We start from the raw sequence: 19353 nt of genomic DNA, 5'->3' as shown, positions 1-19353 counted from the left end.
GTGTCCCTACCGTAACAGTCCAACGGGAAGCTCATTCATATCCCAGGCTAATTTCCAATGCCCTTTAAAAAAATCATGAAAATGAAGCATTTTCTGAATAGCATAGCAATTGTGTGAATCATAAAGAAGTTTGAATGATACTTACGGCTCTCTTGGTAGAGGTATGGGTAGTGGCACAGTATTTGCATTCATACTAACACCTGCAAACACATGAAATAGGCCTACTAATGAGGAGAACGGATGAGAGTATTTGCCTTGATACTTGATGTGGTCTTTTGAATATATTTTAATGCATGATTATGAATACGTGATTTACTAACTTTCAACTCCATCGCAGACTTCATATTCTTCGTCACCACCGCCATCGTCATCATCACCATCATCTGGACCCTTTAGGTACACAACAACATAGTAAAGGGGTTTTCAGGGGGTGGGTTGCTCAAGAGCACTATGCTGATGTGCAGGCAACATGCGCATGGGGACCTAAGTTTGAATCCGGCCTGGGTCATTTGTTTCCCAGTCCTATTCCATCTGTCTCTCCCAAAGTCCAAGTCAAAGTAATAACTGGAACAAATAAAGGCGACACGTTTCGGTCGCATGCCACCTTCTTCAGGGCTTAGGTTGCATGTGACCAAAATGCGACGGCTTGATATGTCCCTGTTAGTATAATAAAAGACTTTTAACTTTGCTTTGGAGTGCCTTGGACCTACTCTCTGCTCTCAACCATTGTTGCTCTCAACCACTCTTCCTCTCTCTATCTCTCTCCACGGTCAAAACCAGCTTTATTGGCAATTTCTTCACATGCATTGGACATACAAAATAATTGAAATGATATTTCTCACTTGCCACATACAAGGACATACACATACTCAGGGCATTAAAGACACTAATGACCTTCACTATCTTCACTGTCAAAATACAGAAAGAAAAAGATTTTGTGAATACTAAGAGTGGTATCAATGTCAGCGTCAGCAACTTTCATGCAGTTTCACAGTTTGCAGCCTACAAGGCTTAATCATGGAAACCCATCCCCCATACACACACGCGTTTGCACGTGTACACAAGCACACACGGACACACAACACACACGCAACACACACACACACACACACACACACACACACACACACACACACACACACACACACACACACACACACACACACACACACACACACACACACACACACACACACACACACACACACACACACATTTTCTATCACGCTATGCAGCACATTGTGTTTGTGAGAGAAGATATATACTTACTGGCTTGGGTGGAGGTGCAGGCTTCCTACCATGCAGTCTAGACATGACAAAAGCCACAGAGCAGTGAGAATGTGTGCAGACTCAAGCATCTTTACCATAAAAAAATTACATTACACTTAGCTGTCTCTTTTGTCTAAAGCCGCTTAGTTATTTGATTCAGGTTATTAGTTTAGTTTAATTTATTTAGTTTAGTTCAGCAGGGACCATGCACAAAAGACATTGTTTACAGAAGTAAAGAGATGGCTTGTGCCAGATTATAGCTACATAGCTAATTTCCATCTGCAGTCCCTGGACAGATTGGTTACAGTTCCTGCAGAAATATGGGGATAGGTGCCTTGTTCAAGGGCACAAGGTGAGCACATACATTATTTCTACTGCTAAGGGATTGGAACCTGCAACCCTCTGATCACAAGACAAACTCCAGAGGGCACTGTGGCACAGGGTGCTATGCCCTCCGCCACATATGGGCTCACTTAGTGATGAGGACCGGGGTTCAAGTCCAGCCTGGGTTACTTCCCAACCCTTCGCCATGTCTTGTTCTCCTTTTCATTTTGTTTTAATTTCTTTTTTTGTGTGTCTTTTTGACTTTATTTTGATGGGACAGTGAAGGTGGTGAGAGAGAGACGAGGAAGGGCCGGCAAAGAACCCGGGCCGGGAATCGAACCCGGGTCAGCCACATGGTAGACGAGTTTGGCCACGGCAGGGCAGCCTTGTTCTCCTTTTCATTTCCTGTCTTCCTCCACACTGTCCTGTCATAATAAAATGCCTAAAAGCCCCCAAAAGCACTTTAAACAAAAAAAGACGACTAACTAGATAACCATCAACACAAAAACAATGACTCAAGTCGACTGTGCATGGACACGCGCTGTTTTGATTAATTTGTTTTTAAATGGTTGTGCACGCGTACGTAATGGTTAAGTTCACTTCCTCATTTTCAACGGCCACATGCTTGAACATGAACTATTTTTTCCAGGGTTTGTTTCCTATATGTCACAGGCACTTGGTCGTCTATGGTTTAGACCTGTGACGAAATCAGATGTACCTTGGGCTGGGTATCGGTGGTATTCTTTGAGGCGGAGGCTGAAGATGAGGACTTGTCCTATAGGGAAAGTCACAAAGGAACGGTGAAAGTTAATAAGACAGGCATAACAGACATATAGTTGCACCTTAATGTACATACTGCACCTATGTATTTTTTGTCTAGTTGAGTCTATATATTTCAAATTGTCTATATTCATTTGTATTTGTTGTATTGTGGGTATTATACTGTATGTATTCCACTACCTACATACATACTAAACAAACTGTATACAGAGTTAACATATAATAAAGTCAAAGTAATTTGATACATACGTAGGCCTACGTATACTGGGCCAATTTGTCCAACTCAGTTATTTTATTAGCACAGGGACAAATACTGTATAGCCTACTAACCACGGCCATGTCTATAAAAATAAAATGCTGACATAATGACATCAGAGATGGTAGCGGAAATTGAAGGCTGTGTGTTCAAAAGTTCATGAGGTTTCAACACCAACATGCTTGGAAAAGGTCACCCAAACTGACCGGGAGACAACCTTACACAATGATGTACCAGAACATACAGTACTCTTAACATCATCTATGAGTCTACAATAGGCTAGTACAAGTGCAAGAAAGAGTATAGTAATAAATATCTTTCTTTTTCAATTTAATGTGTTACTGTTAATGAAAGACATGAATACTTTAATGAATGACGTTAACACTTACTGACCTTGGCAAACAGTCATCCTGTTGAGACAAAAGACACACTATTCAATGGACTTTACAAAACACCTCTGTACCTCAAAACATTTCTATCTCAGTTCTTTTAACTCATATAGCCTAGTAACAAATAATTATACTTACATCTAGGTCTGGTACCTCATATACATCTGGAAATGTAAAAAATATACAGTTTTTTTTACTTTTTATGTGGAAGCAACAACAACAACAGTATCATTGATGGTATAATGGGTGATATTATTTTGTGCTGCGCTGTGTTTATCTCCATCATAACAGTGTGCCACAAAGACAGCAGGACATTTAAAGCGACACAGCCCATTTTGCACCTCCGTTTCAGTTAAATAATTGACTTTTACCGTTGTGTTACTCTTTTGCATTTCTGCTTTTCCTTCTCTGAGTTTGACAACGTGACTTCTACCTCCAAGCTACGTATAATTGAATCACATTTGGCCAGCTAGAGGCTAGCTGCTCCCACAAGATTCAGTGATAATTGATAGTTTGTAGGGAAGGAAAGGGATGGAATAACAGGTGATTTGAAGGTAAAACTCAATTATTTAACTCAAGGGGAGGTGTAAAATTGGTTTATTTCCAGAAATGGTGTGGTGTGTTATGGTGTCGCTTTAAGACCAATGTTTAAAAAGCAAAGTGCAACAAAGTCATAACCAGCGTGACAGTGCCAACCTGTGAATGTGCCTAATTCAGCTGCAGCTGCTGGCCTCAGGGGCTTGTTCCGTCTGTTCACGAGCGGAACTGCGTAGATACATAATAACAAGAGACAACACAATGTCACAGAGTGACAGACTAATATGGTGATTTGTGCAAGGAACCATTAGTATACATTGTAGCACATACATATTTTTATACGTTATAAATATGTCGGTCTATTTAATACATCCTTATATTTTTGTGGATTCGTGTCAATGCATATTCTTTGTATATTATGTAAGGGTTAACGTTCGGCGAGAAGGTCGCTACCGTGGAATAGCAGCACGACAGAGAGAATCTTTAGACCCCGACGCGGAGCGGAGGGGTCTTGTTCTCTCTGAAGTGCTGCTATTCCACAAAGCGGACCGACTCGCCGAAAGTTAAACCCGCTTATTATATGGAATATACTGAATGATTCAACCATGGCGGGGACAGTTCTTTAGACCTATTTATGTTAAGATTTGTTGCTGCGCAAAAACAAAACGTGCCGTTGTGGAACACCGCTAGGCAACCAGCTAGTAGCCCCCCCAGGACAACAGGTGTTGTCTATCACAGCAGCTGATTAGAGTGACAAAAGACCGGTGTAGTAGCTTTTGTGATGTGCACAGGAATTCTCGCATGCACCACACATCTGCTTGTATGGAAAGCGAAGTGGACAAAACAAGTAGGATAGTCACTTACAACGCAACTGCGCGTCAAGCATTCCATAGCCCTTTTCGTTCAATTGTTGGCTTATTTGTGTAAGATGGCATCAGCTTATCGTGCCTTTTTATCTCGTCAGTAAATAATGGTAGCCTAACCATACTAAGACATCAAAATAACAGCATTTGGTCTGCCACTTCCAAGCAGATAACGCAAATTCTCAAAACAACATACGGAAACAACAACACTGCAACATGAGGCTGCATTCTGTCGCAAGACAACCTTTTGCAGTGTGCGGGTGTTGTAGGCCAAAACAAAACTTGTTCTGCAGTTGTTGCCTGATTGTGCTTTAAAAAAGCACAACTGCAAATCAAACTCTCATAGAATCCGACAAAGGCTTACTTACTCCACCCACACACCAGGTCACGCAGAAATTTTGCTGTCTCCCCTGGCTGTCAGAAAAACACACACACACATCGTTTGGCGAATGAATTTGATATGCAAACATATTCCTTGGCTAATCCCCGTGCTTTCTGCGCTTGTGATTCTGAATCAGGGTTTTAATGGTATGCTCCACCTGACTAGTATAGGCCTACAAGTCAAGTGGTCTGATCTCTTCAAACATCTGACTGGATTCTGTGGAATGATCCCCGAGAAGAACATGGAACTACTCCGAGGAAGGACTTTATCAAGTTCCAAGTCGGCCACGCAACATGTAAAACTTCATCAGGGGTGTCGGGCTTTCACTATTTCAACTTTTTTTTTGTCATTGAGGTCTGTCGATTCGTCGGTTTAGCTACATAGGCTAAGGTGTTGTTTTCACCAGGTGGAGGCTATGTTTTCACCCTGTAGCTAGGCCTAACTCCCTGAATCGCCCCTCCAGTTTTTCTTTTTTTTTTTTTTTTTTTTTCCTTTTCTTTTTTTTTTTTTATTTTTTTTTTTTTTTTTGTTTTTTTTTCTCGTTTTTTTCTTTTTTGTTTTTTTTTGTTGTTTTTTTTTTCGTTTTTTTTCTTGTTTTGTTTCAGTTTTTTTCAATTTTTTTTGTTTTTTTTTCCAGAACCTCTTTTTTTTCTTTTCTTTTTTTTTTTTTTTTTCTACCATTTTTTTTTTTTTTTTCTTTTCTTTTCTTTTCAGTTTTTTCTCAGTTTTTTTTTTTTTTCAGGATTTTTTTTTTTTTCAGTTTTTTTCTTTTTCTTTTTTTTTCAGATTTTTTTATTTTTTTTTCAGATCCCCCCTCCCATAGACCCCCAGATCCTTCTCTTCCCAGACCAGCGAATGCCCTGCGTGTAGCCTAGTCGGGAAATGTTTTAGTTCTAGTTTTGGAAATCAACCCCGATGTGTCAGACTGTCAGTGGGCTATTCCTGGCTACGCCTAGGTTGAAATTGATGAGAAAGCAACAGGGTATATAAACTGTGTTTCCCTTTCACTTAAGCCCAGTTTTCACAGTTAAAAAATTACCATAATGTGGACAAGCCGAATTGCCTCACATACCTACATCTGTCACCCAAAGCCAAGCAGAATATAGGCTGTGTGAAATCGTAATTGTTCCGAAATGTTTTCGGAGGAATAGGCTAAAGAGTATTATCCCCATACGCCTAGGTAATTTGCCTAATTTTCCATGGCGCCTAAAAGCTTACAAACACAGTTGACGTGAACTCCAAACCTTCCTATCCATGCTTTTGATTGCAAACTATTTCATGGGCAGGGAATTGGGCTCCAGAATGCAGGGATATCGGTGTTGCCTAGGGCTTTACTCTAATAAATGAAGAATTCAGATGCAAAAACCCTTTTATTAATGTTCTAAGTTCATTTTTAGATAGGCCTAATACATCAAAAATGCATACTTTTCAATTCTATGTATGTAGGCTAATTTAACTAGGCCTATTTAGCCTATATGTATTCAAGTAGGCCTACATAAATGTAAACCAAACCAACAGCGATGTTCCCTAACAAAAAATAGGCTATAGAAGCAGGTCAGCTTTTGATTTAGGGTTTTTTTTTTTTTTTTGCATCTGAACTTCAAATGCCAACAAATAAAACTATGCCTGAAATGAGCTAGCCTACATCTTGAATGACGAGTGGCCTAGCGTCGTTTTTAAAATATATCCATGCACACCGGTAGACGCGCTTTAAAAAAAAAAAAAAAAAAAAGGGTTGACTTCCTGCGGGGCAACTTTTCCGTTGCCACATGGGATCTTAACTCATGCTACGAGAATGATGAATAAAATATATTTCTGTAACGCGTTACAAAGTTATTTGTTTCATAGACGACAGGATTACAATGTACTGTTTACGCTTCATGGCATGACAAGGTTGAGGCATTTGTTTTTGATGGGTATAGGCCTAGACTGATTTGAACCTTCTCGAACGCTCCTTCGTGCCAGCTGTGCTTCTCTCTGGCGTTAATTCCGTGGCGCCATGGCAATTACGCAAGGGACTTTCAATTCTGACAAGCAAGTACGCTGCGGATTTTAGTAACATTGCGTAAAATGCAATTCCTGGATTCCGGGTGTATTGGAAAGCTTTCACACGGGGGGGGGGGGGAACCCCCTGCGGAGTGATATGAAAACATTCGCTTTAGCCACTGACTGGTATACAAAGCCAGTGGCTTCTTCGGGGGCAGTGAACGTCTTGTTGCATTGACAGCGGTAGCCTGAACACCGGTGCTGTCTATCCATAGCAGCTGATTAGGAGTCTTGTTGAAAAGTCGCTTAGCAGTGAAAAGTCTTGTTGCCTTTGACAGCGGTCTGTTATAGACCCAACCCGTCTTTATCGGAAAAATACCAGACGTCCCGATCGGTGGGGAAGCCCCGTTGAAATGAATGGAGCATTCGACCGATGACGTCACAACCATATAATAAAAAGGGATAACAGAATCCACAGTTCAACTGAAATGACAAAAACAGGATTGTAAAAGTAGTAAATGTTGTCATAAGGTCAAATGTGTTTCTCCTCAGTGCGGACAATCACATTATAGTATTGTACGTATGAAGTTTGTAATGACTTACATTCACTGTTTTCCGAGGGCTCAATGTAGTCGTCATCTGTATCCGCCTGTGGCTTCACATAATCCTACAGACAAGAGAGACCATGCATGTAAGACAATGTCACACTGGCTACCGTTTACGTGATGGTTTTAATTCCAAATGAATAACTCAGAATTAAATAGTTCAATCAATAGGTCATTTAATTCCAAATTTTTATTCAGAATTAAATTAAGTCAATTCTGAATTAAATGTCTGATGTAAATGAGACCACTGTGCCAATCACATGTGACCAATATAGTAAAACAATCACCATACACAAAAGATGGCAATGTTGATCATTTTGCTGATATACAGTAATCAGAAGTTTTCATCTCAAATGTGCATTTATGACTTCTTGGCAGAAGATCATTTTTCCTGTGCATTCTGTATCTATCTGATTGTTTGCTTGTTTATTCATCTGTCTTGAAGTTATCAAAATAAAATCTGAAACTTGTGACAGCATCTGACCCTCTGGAAGCAGCAAATACAACACTGTTTCTGAGGTGCACCTACAGGTCACCAGAATCAATATAGATTACACACGACACTGCACACCGCACAGCCCCACAGGAAGGACACCGTTTACACATTTGAACACATTAACCAGTCTTAGCTGATGTTCATCCTAAAATGATACCAAGCACAACACACATCTATTTTCTGACTATTCACAAATGCTACCACTATTTTGGTAGGCATTTAGTAGGCACTGGAACAGTTTTACAGCACAGGCACTTGCATTCATATCCACAACCAAAAGCTCACTGGTTTTAAAATAGTCTCCATTTTAACAAGGCAGCGATATGGACCTCTAAATATAAATATAGGTAGGTTCACTTTCCATGCCATTACGGCACTGCAGATTGACGTCACTCTGCTCACCAAATTGTAGTTATCTGACTGTTCCTATATAATCTGGAGCACTTCAATGGCTACCACATTTTTTGGTCGACACCAGATCACAATGACGCAGTTGCACGCCTCTAGCTATATTCAAGCATAACAGCATTTATGTTGCTTTGCTATTATTATAAACAGAAAAGTGAAAGTCACTGGGCTTTAATTTTGCTGCAGTACAAAAATAGACATTTCAACTGACATGACTGATACATTCTATGAAAGAGGTAAAGTATGGAGGAGGAGATTTTCACGGGTGCATTTTTAAAAATTCTAGCAATCATGTTGCATCTTAAAGGTGTATCTCTTTGTGCAAAAGGTGTATCTCTGTGCTTCATTTCGATGTATTTGTTTACACTATCACAGCCCCTGCAGTGCCAGACCATATGTGCCATAGTGCCTCTCCATGTCCAGTCCTAATTTGTTAGAGACTGAAAGCAAAAGGTCATATGTTTACAGTGTACACATCACAATTCTTCCCCTACATTTAGGTCATACGCAGGGCCGCTGACAGCTTTGGCTGGGCCTGAGACAAAGTCACCACCCCATGGCTCTATACCAGTCATTGCTCAACCTAACCTGTGGGAGGTTTTTCTCTCAGTTTAGCTGTGACCACTTGTCACATGACTTCATATTTGTCACATGATCTCATGCTTGTCTTAAGACTTCACAACTTCTGGCTCTGCCATGGCCAAATGGTAGGGCACTTGTCTACCATGCGGCTGACCCGGGTCCTTTGCCGACCCTTCCCCGTCTCTCTCTCCCCACTCACTTCCTGTCACCACCTTCACTGTCCTGTCATAAATAAAGTCAAAAAGACCACAAAAAAAGAAAAACAGACTTCTCAACTTCTTAAATTAAGTCAATTCGACCTTACGCACAGATTATTATGTTTTCCCTGTAGCTTTTATGTTATTGCTGCTCACGACTTGACAATTTTGCCATAAAAGGTACATCGTAACAGGGGGCTTTGAATGATATTGTGAACTGCTACTGTTTATGATGGATGAAACATGAAACCACATGCATAACAACATTGCTTCTTTTTAATAAGCAACATTGCCTAGTTGTTTATCAGATTTCTTGTTGCCAACATTGTTTTCAATCACACTGCCTTGCCATGTCATTTGAGACTGAGAGATTGTACATGTAGGCTACTATATTTAGATACATGGTGTTGGTTATGCCACATGATGGAGCAGTGAGGGCGTTAGATAGTACCTTGCTCAAGGGCACTTCTGCCTGCTGATACTGGAATCGAACCAGTAATCTTCCGAAAAACAACTTATATTCTAATATATTCTATATTGTAATATATTCTAATATATTCTATATTCTATTCTATTCCATTCCATTCCATTCTATTCTATTCTATTCTATTCTATTCTATTCTATTCTATTCTATTCTATTCTATTCCATTCCATTCTATTCTTTTCTATTCTATTCTATTCTATGCAGTGACAATGTGTATTAGTCTGTTAGAGCACTTTTCCTCTGAAACGCTGTCAAAACAAGAGGCATTTCCCCAGTGTGTTGTCATGGTAGGTTGCTCACCTCATCTTCCTCTTGTGCGTTCGCTCTGTGGTGGGGGCTGGGGGCTTTGGGACGATGGGGCTTGAGGGGAGGCCGAGGGTTTGGGCTAGGACGCCTGGGGCACCTGTCTGGAAAAGAGAAGTAGAACCCCACCACATCAACAGCAAGAACAAAAAAAAGAGAAAAGAACTAAAGTCAAATCAGGAAGTGGGTGAGTCACTAAAACGGCAAGCTGCTTTTTCACAAGGAGAAAATAATTCTCACGGTCATCTAATAATGTTGGTTATTGTACACTAATTAATCGACATGAAATACAATGAAAGAGGCCACACCCAGCGTAAACTCTTTTTTTTGTTATTGCCTATACGGCACAGACACATTTCGACACGTGTCCTCTTCAGTATGCAAGGTCTGGCCTCTTAAGTTTTACTTTAGTTTATCATTTGGGCTTGCACCCTTAAAGCACTTCATAACCACTGATTGAGGCCTGTTCCCAGCCACTGACACTCATTAAAGCACATAAGCTTTCTGTACACTCTACTGTATGCAGGTGCTTAAATGTATTGTTGAGATTGTGATAGCTATGCATATACTATGCATATAAGTCAGTCAAATACTTTACATGTCCACATTTAGCCAGTTACCACAATTGCATCATTGCACTGCAAATTACAGATAGGGCTATATGGTATCTATAAAACTCTTTTTTTGTTGTTGCTAAAATGAACAAGTTTCACCTCTCATCATCATCAAGCTCGCTTTTTCTTTATGTCACATGCTGTGTGACACATGTTGAAATGCCCAGCAAAGAGTGCTCAAATTATTACGTGTATCTCCTCTTTGAGGACTGCAGTACAAACAATATGGTGATTATGGTCCCAACAGGTCCCAGCTATGTGTGGGTAGCCTCTCCAACAACAATGATGTTTCAGCTTCAAGTTTGATTCCAAAAGGAATTCTGTGCTAAATCTACAAAAACTATCTCGAGATATTCAGTTTGGGTGCTGGTTGGTTCAAGGTAACAAATCACCAGGAAAAGTTCTCCGATGAATGTTTGATTAAAATGTATTTATACAGAAATTAGTCCACTCTTGGGCAAATAACTTTTAAATACATTTTTCTTCAAAGAATACCTTGGTCTGAGGAACCATTGTAGTATGTACTACATACCTACATCGTGTTCCCTGATGTTCAATGTTTAGTACCTTTCTTTCTCTCTAGTGAAACACCACCCAAAATGCTGCTTCTATCCACTCATTTCTGTACGATGTCCCTTTTAAATTAATTCTACTCAAAGAGCGCCTTAGCATGAGAAACCACTATAGAATATGTATAATATGTATGTGGTACGGTACATACCTACATACTGTCCCCGGGGCATGGCCAGTGAGGCTGTGGGGGTGAAGACTCTCTCGCACGGTGGGGGCTCATAGCTGTCATCGTGCTCACCCTGCGGTTCCTCGTAGGTATCACTCTCCTGAGGGGCGGAACCAAACCAACCATCCATCTCACAACCGTGCCATGTGTAGTGCCTTTCCTTCTCAGCAAGACAACACCTCAAGTACATCTCTTTCTCTGTCTACTGTAGGCTATATTAAGTCTGCAATGTGTCCAGCACATTGTGTTTCTCATCAGTTCTGAGGATGTGAAAGAGTATCTGAAAGCATCGTTGGAGGGTTGCAGAGGATACTGCAAGTGTAAGGCTCTGTAAAATAGCCTATATAGTGGGCTTCACAAAATTACTCTGAACTTACATTGTCAGACCCTGAACAGTTATTTCCATCTCCGTTGGTTTCTGCATGGAAAATCATAACACAGAATAAATGGGTGTGTTACTTATTTCACAAGTATTTAAATATTACACTTCACTGTCCAGCAATCAATTCATAGGAGTTACAGTGAGGTGAAGTTTCAGTTCCTATTCTCGTGAAATAGTGTGGGAGCAGTTTAACAACATAGGTGTTAAGTCAAACATAGAAGTGAGGTTATTTTATGTTTGAAATTATTACGTAATATACTCTGTGGAAGTTCATTCAACAGAGGTCTTTTTGCTACTGTATGTATGAGTTGCTGTGAGTTGCTATCCCCAGTCGGTTCACATACCTCTGTAGTCTCTGCTGGGTACCTGAGGAGGTGCTTTGTTTTTTAACCTGTAATAAACATATACACATTCATGCAATTATTTATTGAATTATTTTTCAATATGTTTCCAGGCATTTTGCCTTATTATGATAACGGTCGAAAAGGTGGACAGGATGCAGAGCTGTAGTCAAGTCCACCTTTGTAGAGTCCAAGACAAGTCCGATTTCAAAGAGGTTATACAACACAATATCAAGTAAAAAAAAGGATTAGAGTCCAAGTCAAGTCTGAGTCACACGTCGGTCAGTGTAAGTCAATGAAAATGATGAATGACAATAACATTAATGTTTGAAGGTAAATTATATGTGATGTATGTGCTACCTTATGTTATTGGATTAAAGCACCAGTTTAGAAAATATGATGACCTGTGTTCTAAATAAAATTAAGACAGATCTGAGCAAGTCCAAAAGTGATATTTGTCAAGACCAGTGTCCGAGACCAAGACAAGTCTGAGTCCAACTAAGTACTTGCAGGTCCAAGTCAAGTCCAAGTCCATAGAAAAATGGGTAACACTTTACTTTACGGATCACTAATAAGGTGGTAAGTTCATGTTAATTTCATAGTTATTTCATAGTTATTTCAGGATAATAACTGTTTGTTTTTAGTAACAACAGCAAAATAACCATACAGTTTCCAGTGCATTGTGGTGACACCCTGATGACTCGCAGCACGGTGACACTTTGTGGACACGCACGCACGCACGCACGCACGCACGCACGCACGCACGCACGCACGCACGCACGCACGCACGCACGCACGCACGCACGCACGCACGCACACACACACACACACACACACACACAATGTTCTGGAAACTGTATGGTTATTTTGCTGTTGTTACTAAAAACAAACAGTTACTATCCTGAATTAACTATGAAATAACTATGAAATTCACACGAAATTACCACCTTATTAGCGATCCGTAAAGTAAAGTCTTACCGAAAAAAGGTCTTGACCCGGACTCAGGTCTGAGTCTGGACTTGAGAACTACGGCCCTGACAGGATATGGTGGGGAGAGAGTGATGGTGTAGGGTTGGGAAATGATCCAGACCTGACACAAACCTGGGATCTGCCTGTGTATAATATGGGTGCATGCCACAGCACCCCCAGTCAAGCAATGTTTCGCAAAGAGACTAACAACTGTTCCAATGACAAGCACAACAGTCCATTTGCAGCAGCACATAACCAGTCTAGTCTAGTAGACAACAAACATAATGGCATAAATTAACATAATAACAGAAATGACTAAAACATTAAAACAGCTTGTTGAATGCAAGCTGTGCATACAACATGAATGATGAGGCTTGTGCAGTTTTCACAGGATTTCCTCTTTGTGCACTCGCTCGAAGAACCACATACATACACCTGGGCCTACTTGAGGATAATGTTAGATAATCGTGTTGACCAACATAAATGTCAGCAGACCGCATGATGTGGAGCAATACAATATAATTAGCTGATGACTGTAGCAGTTGTGTTAGCTGCTAGGCGCCAAAACGGCACAGAAACACCATTAGGGAAACAAGGTGGTTGGAGACTCGAGCCAGAAAAGAGCAAAGACAAGCACAGGCCAATACAGGGACTTTTGCAGTAGGCCCTATGTATAAGTGTCTTACCTGTCCAATGTACTTCTCCCAGTTTTGAGAATGAGAGTTGCTTGTTCGCTTTGGAACCTGCAGTTAGAGAGGATGCAAACCCACATGATTAATGCTTCTTGGTGTAACATCTAATTAAGGAGAGCTGGTTTGTGCATGAAACACAACATTGCTGTTACAGAGTTATAACCAGACATGCTCAGTCAGTAATGTGGAAAAAGGGTACATATTGATATACAAAAGAAATAAAAAGGCCACATTTTAGGCAATAATAATAAAAAGAATAATTATACAATATTAGAAAAAAGGCTGTGCATGAACTAGTTTCATCCACCCTAAATAGTGCAGAATGGGTTTTCTTCATTGTGACTCAGCATACAATCAATATGAAATAACCTTTTTGCGTCACCCAGTGCGAGGGGGCGTGTGGGGGACGGGACTCAGAAGGATGGGGAAAGTGATGATTTTTCAATTCCCCACCCACCTGTAAGTCGCTACGTTTACATGATACTTTTAATTCCGAATTAATAATTCAGAATTAAATGGTTCAATTGGGTTTACTTTGGTCTTTTCTTTAATTCCAAATTAAGAGGTGTTTACATGATGTTTTCAAAGCGGAATTAAGCTTTAGTCAGAATTATAGTCATTAATTCCGAATTAAATGTCTCATGTAAGCGTCGCAATTGTCGGGATTTGATTCAACAACCCACTGCTCCAGCCCCAACCCCTCTTACCATTTGCTCAGTAGATGGAATAAACCATACTAATGGAATTCAATATAAATCTGACGAGTGACAAAAATATTGACCAATCCAACACTGACAAACCCAAGAAATGCTATTGTAAAGGGTTACATTGGGAGGTGTGTGTGCTAACTGCCCATTGTGCAAATCAGCTAGATGAAGTTTGTTAACCTTTCCAGCATCAGCGTTCTTCCAAAAAAAAGATGGCTACCCTCACTAACACCTGTAGCACACTCCATTTACACACCCCCATCCCCACCCCCACCCCCAAATAATGTTACAAAAGACTGGACAGAGAATCCGTGTCCACTCACAGTAAAAATACTTCTTGCTTTGAGGGAGGAGAATTTTAAATGACATCCACAGCATAGCTCATAGTGTAAACACTTGTTTTTTTGCAACTTAAGAGCTTGTGAGAAGTTTCGAAACGTGGCGAAGGCAGTCCAACAGTAAGAAAGGGAGTGCTGTACAGCCCAGCCCCCGTTGGCTGGAGTGTGGAGTGTGTGAGTGTGTAAAGTGGAAGTGAGACCGCAGGGTTCAAGCCAGCAGTCGGCAGATGTTTCCCTCCTGCTCTTTCTATTTTCAGAGAGACATCTTCTCTAGTCTAACCACTTTGCAGCCGTATGAGTGTGTGAGAGAGAGAGAGAGAGAGAGAGAGAGAGAGAGAGAGAGAGAGAGAGAGAGAGAGAGAGAGAGAGAGAGAGAGAGAGAGAGAGAGAGAGAGAGAAACACTTTGATCTTTCTATTCTGCAAAAGGGGAATAAAGAGTTTCAACCCTGACTTGTGGTATGTCTTCAAACCTATAGTTCTTCTCTCTTTGTTGGGAACTTGAATCGGCAACTGTCTCATAGCTAATCCAGATGTACAAAGAAAAAGAACACACTATACATCTCTAAAACATTTGCTCTTGCTTGAAAGCCTATTTAGTAACAGTGTAATCTGTGTGTGAGTCGGTGAGGAGTTACTGTAAATATGACTCTTTGTGACTAACAATTGCACACCTTTTTAGGAATTAGAACATATAGTGCTAGTAGTGGAAAAAAACTTGTGTACAGTGTGACAGTGTGACAGTGTAGCGCTTACCTTTTCAGTCTGTTGAAGATGCTGTCCTCATTCTTTTTGATGTCCTGAACCATCTTCTGCACTTGCCTGAAAAACAATAAAATACATTTTTGCACAGAGTGGCAGAATATCTTATTGATGTCCTAAACCATTTTCTTCATTTGCCGGACAATTGTTTTTTTGCAGTGAGTGACAGAATATCATTGGGGCATGCCAATTCTCTCACAGGCAGACAGACAGACGGACAGACAGACAGACAGACAGACAGACAGACAGACAGACAGACAGACAGACAGACAGACAGACATGTATAGTTCCTACCGTAGTTTTTCATTTACAGGAGTTGATATCTTATTTAATTTATCCATCTTCTGTCAAAAGATAGGCATGGATGTCTTGCGCCTGTTATCCACACTGTTGGACTGAACTATACTGTGTTGTCACTGCTCACGCGCACATCATACTCTTGGTAGACCACGGACAGATGTGATTGGTTACACACATGAGCATGTCACTGACAAAAGGGAAATAAATAAATGCGTCTTTCCGTTATTCCTTATTACCCCAAGGACATGATGCAACTGGTTAGAGTTATGACTGTCTTTTTCTTTTTTTCTTTCTTTTTTTTCTTTCTTTTTTTCTTTCTTTCTTTCTTTCTTTCTTTCTTTCTTTCTTTCTTTCTTTCTTTCTTTCTTTCTTTCTTTCTTTCTTTCTTTCTTTCTTTCTTTCTTTCAGTATGCAGAAATGCAGAGGATGATTCACAACATCAAAAAGATATTCTGTCACTATATCTTTCTTTTTTTTCTTTCTTTCTTGATTGCCCCTGGTTATGTTTTGTGACACTGCAGTAGGACTTTATCCACGTGTCCCATACTGATTTCACAGCAGTATGTCATCTAGCCTACTGTTGTTTTGTTTTTGTAAAGCTTGAGGAAACCTTAAGCATAACTTCACAGCAGTAGTTTATGCTCACATCCTTTACTGTAATGTTGGCTATTGTGGGCTGGGCAAACTCCCCAGTCTGTCTCCTCTCATTTCTCCTCACTTTGATCAGAACCAAGGACTCCAACTGTGGTGTTACAGCACAATTGTTTTTTTTTTACCTTGATGTTTTGTTGATTTATTTGTCATCAATTATTTATTTCTCTCCATTTCTTTTTCTCTCAATATTTACTTTGATGTTACAGCACAATTGTATTTTTTTTTACCTTGTTTTGATGTTTTGTGGATTTATTAGTCTTAAATTATATATTTCTCTCCATCTCTTTTTCTCTCAATATATATATATATATATATATATATATATATATATATATATATATATATATATAATATACTATTTTATCAAATAATCAAATATATTATTTGATTAGGCATACATTGTTGTATCCCTTAATTGTTTGATCATGATTTCCAAACACAGATTTCTATTATTTGTGATGTTTTTGGGAAAAGCCGCAGTTAAGGCATTAAACAATAACATTTAAACACTTCTCTGGTGCATTTAAACATTTAAAGTATTTTGATTTGATTACTCTGTTGTATCCCTTGTTTGTTTGATTATGATTTCCAAACACAAATGTCTATTATTTGTGATGTTTGTGGGCAAAGCCACAGTTTAGTATTAAGCAATAACATTTATACACTTCTCTTGTTTGATTAAACTTCCGTTTACATAAAAATATTTACATTTCTGTCGCAATTGGTCATTAAACATTAGGTGCATTTCATTTTTTGCGTCGACTGAAGTATGTTAGCGAGAACCATGACGTGGGTGGTGTTAAACACAGTGCATTTACAGTTGACCACAAATTTACACGAGACAATGAGCTCGCACCAGTTTGGTCTAGTAGCACACCATGTGTGATGTGTGGGGGGACAGGTGGGGAGGAGGAGCTGAAGTGAAAGCGAAAGTGAAGTGAAGTGAATCCAACTCCCATTGTCATTGTGACTGCACTCCACAGCACACACTGCACATAACGAAATTGCATTTATGCCTCATTCGTGCAATGGGGCAGCCCCCAATGGCGCCTGAGAGGGAGCTGTGCGGCGGGACAGTACCATGCTCACGGTACCGCATGGAGGAGGATGGGGGAGAGCACTGGTTAATTAGGCCTACTTCCCCCTCCAACCTGCTGGGTCGGGAGTCAAACCGGCAACCTTTGGGCTACAAGTCTGACGTCCCAACCACTTACCCATGACTGGAGTGGGGTGCAGTGAAAATGTTTTAGGGGTGTGGGACAACAGATGTCTACACAGATGTCAGTAAACTTTTGGACAACCAGTTCAAGGGTGCGTAACCACGGAGGCAGTATACAGACCCTTGCAACGAGCATCAATGGTCAGTCTTCACTTGCATTGATCCCGCGATAGTTTGATATCATGACACAGCATGACTGAAATTTGCTTAGTCGGACAAGATTTCTAACCATCTTCCAACATTTTCATCCAGAAGGCATTGCATCCAGAATGCTTGCGCATGCGTTGCGTGAAATCGATCGTGCCTATTGTCTGCAATACGCCAAGCTCTGTCTGATCTTTGTTGACCTCAAAAGGTCAGTGAACTTTAACTTACGTTACTTAGCAGGCATGCTAACAATGCTAACATGACAATTATGATTTTTTACCAATGTCACTGTGATTCCACTTTCCCTTTGTTAAGGTAGGTTAGCGTGCAGGCGACCTACAGTATGCTGCCTGACAATGCTAATTATGCTGAATAAAAAGCTCAAGAGATACCCACAATGCTACTCAGCAAGCATGCTAGCTTATCCATAATGGCTAAATATGTTTTCAGTCATACTACCTTGAACTGTCATGGTTTTCTGAAAGTGTGTGTGTGTGTGTGTGTGTGTGTGTGTGTGTGTGTGTGTGTGTGTGTGTGTGTGTGTGTGTGTGTGTGTGTGTGTGTGTGTGTGTGTGTGTGTGTGTGTGTGTGTGTGTGTGTGTGTGTGTGTGTGCGCATGGGTGCCGCGAGGAAGGGGAAGGTGTTACAGATAAGGGCCCGATAACACTGACAGGGCCCCTGGAAGGATGCTGATAACATAATTTGTCATTGTGGGGGCCCAATATTTGAATCTTTCACGGGGCCAAACATTTTTAGAGGCGCCCCTGTGTGTGTGTGTGTGTGTGTGTGTGTGCGTGCGTGCGTGCGTGTGTGTGGAGGTCTAGTACTATTCAATGCACAGTTCGTGAGAAGTAGAGTAATGAAACGTTCGTTAATCCCAGAGGAAATGAAATTGTCAGCATACATAAATACATATTACGCAAGACATAATACACATTATTGTACAGTATATTAAACGCATCGCACATGCTTACATAAATTTAGCCATAGGCAGACCACACACACAGAATAGAAATAGAACATAACTTACAACTTAAAAATTAAGTGTATAGAAAAATAGGCCATCTTTAACTACCTTGATGTAATAATCAGAGGTCAAAAGCTGTTTTGCAAATTAAATGTGAGTTTGGCATTCCATTATTAACCAAACAAATCCATTCATATCTCTTACACACCTGAGAAACGGGGTTTAGCGTTTACACTTTCAGGGTCAAAGTTCAATGACCTCTAGAGGTCAACAGAGATCTAAGTGAGCTTGGCGTATTGCTGATTTCAATTCAGCACACCGGAATTGACTAAATAAGACTGCTTGCTGACTTTGTCTCAAAAATGCCATTGTGGGTCACAATTCTGTATGTCGGTGAAGTGATGTGGGAGCTGGGCATGACACAGAAAGACAGACAGACAAACACACAGGAGGAGACACAGACAGACGTCTCTTGTATTATTAGATTGATGTAATGTAGCCTAATATGACATAAAGGGGAAAAAAACATACGGCCTGTGTATTGGGTTAAATCTGCTGAGGTCACCATCTGTGAGATTCTGTGAAAACACAAAATAAAAGAGGTTAAATATCAGTCAGTGTTCATCACTCAAAGTATAACAAAAGGAACCAAACCAAAAAGA

At 40.3% G+C, this 19353-nt stretch overlaps 1 protein-coding gene across 5 annotated transcripts in view; it reads right to left on the bottom strand.

Moving 5' to 3' along the window:
- The window catches only part of blnk (B cell linker), a 41407-nt gene that overhangs the window by 10434 nt on the left and 11620 nt on the right, over window positions 1–19353 (bottom strand). For 4 of the 5 annotated variants that reach the window (XM_063191718.1, XM_063191721.1, XM_063191719.1 and 1 more), the window contains exons 3-17: window positions 19223–19269; window positions 15399–15464; window positions 13594–13650; window positions 11942–11988; window positions 11593–11633; window positions 11198–11315; window positions 9860–9966; window positions 7390–7453; window positions 3715–3783; window positions 3157–3182; window positions 3023–3039; window positions 2312–2368; window positions 1270–1306; window positions 321–390; window positions 146–200 (exon numbers count right to left, since the gene is read on the bottom strand). In XM_063191718.1, coding sequence (XP_063047788.1) covers window positions 146–200; window positions 321–390; window positions 1270–1306; window positions 2312–2368; window positions 3023–3039; window positions 3157–3182; window positions 3715–3783; window positions 7390–7453; window positions 9860–9966; window positions 11198–11315; window positions 11593–11633; window positions 11942–11988; window positions 13594–13650; window positions 15399–15464; window positions 19223–19269 — 878 coding nt within the window. Of the gene's footprint in view, window positions 1–145; window positions 201–320; window positions 391–1269; window positions 1307–2311; window positions 2369–3022; window positions 3040–3156; window positions 3183–3714; window positions 3784–7389; window positions 7454–9859; window positions 9967–11197; window positions 11316–11592; window positions 11634–11941; window positions 11989–13593; window positions 13651–15398; window positions 15465–15698; window positions 15866–19222; window positions 19270–19353 lie in introns of those variants that run through there. The other variant, XM_063191723.1, reaches the window with a different exon arrangement.

The sequence above is a fragment of the Engraulis encrasicolus genome, chromosome 24 (genome assembly GCF_034702125.1).
Source record: "Engraulis encrasicolus isolate BLACKSEA-1 chromosome 24, IST_EnEncr_1.0, whole genome shotgun sequence".
Taxonomy (NCBI): domain Eukaryota; kingdom Metazoa; phylum Chordata; class Actinopteri; order Clupeiformes; family Engraulidae; genus Engraulis; species Engraulis encrasicolus.
The sequence above is the reverse complement of the archived record's forward strand: the minus strand, read 5'-3'. Positions and strand labels throughout refer to the sequence as shown.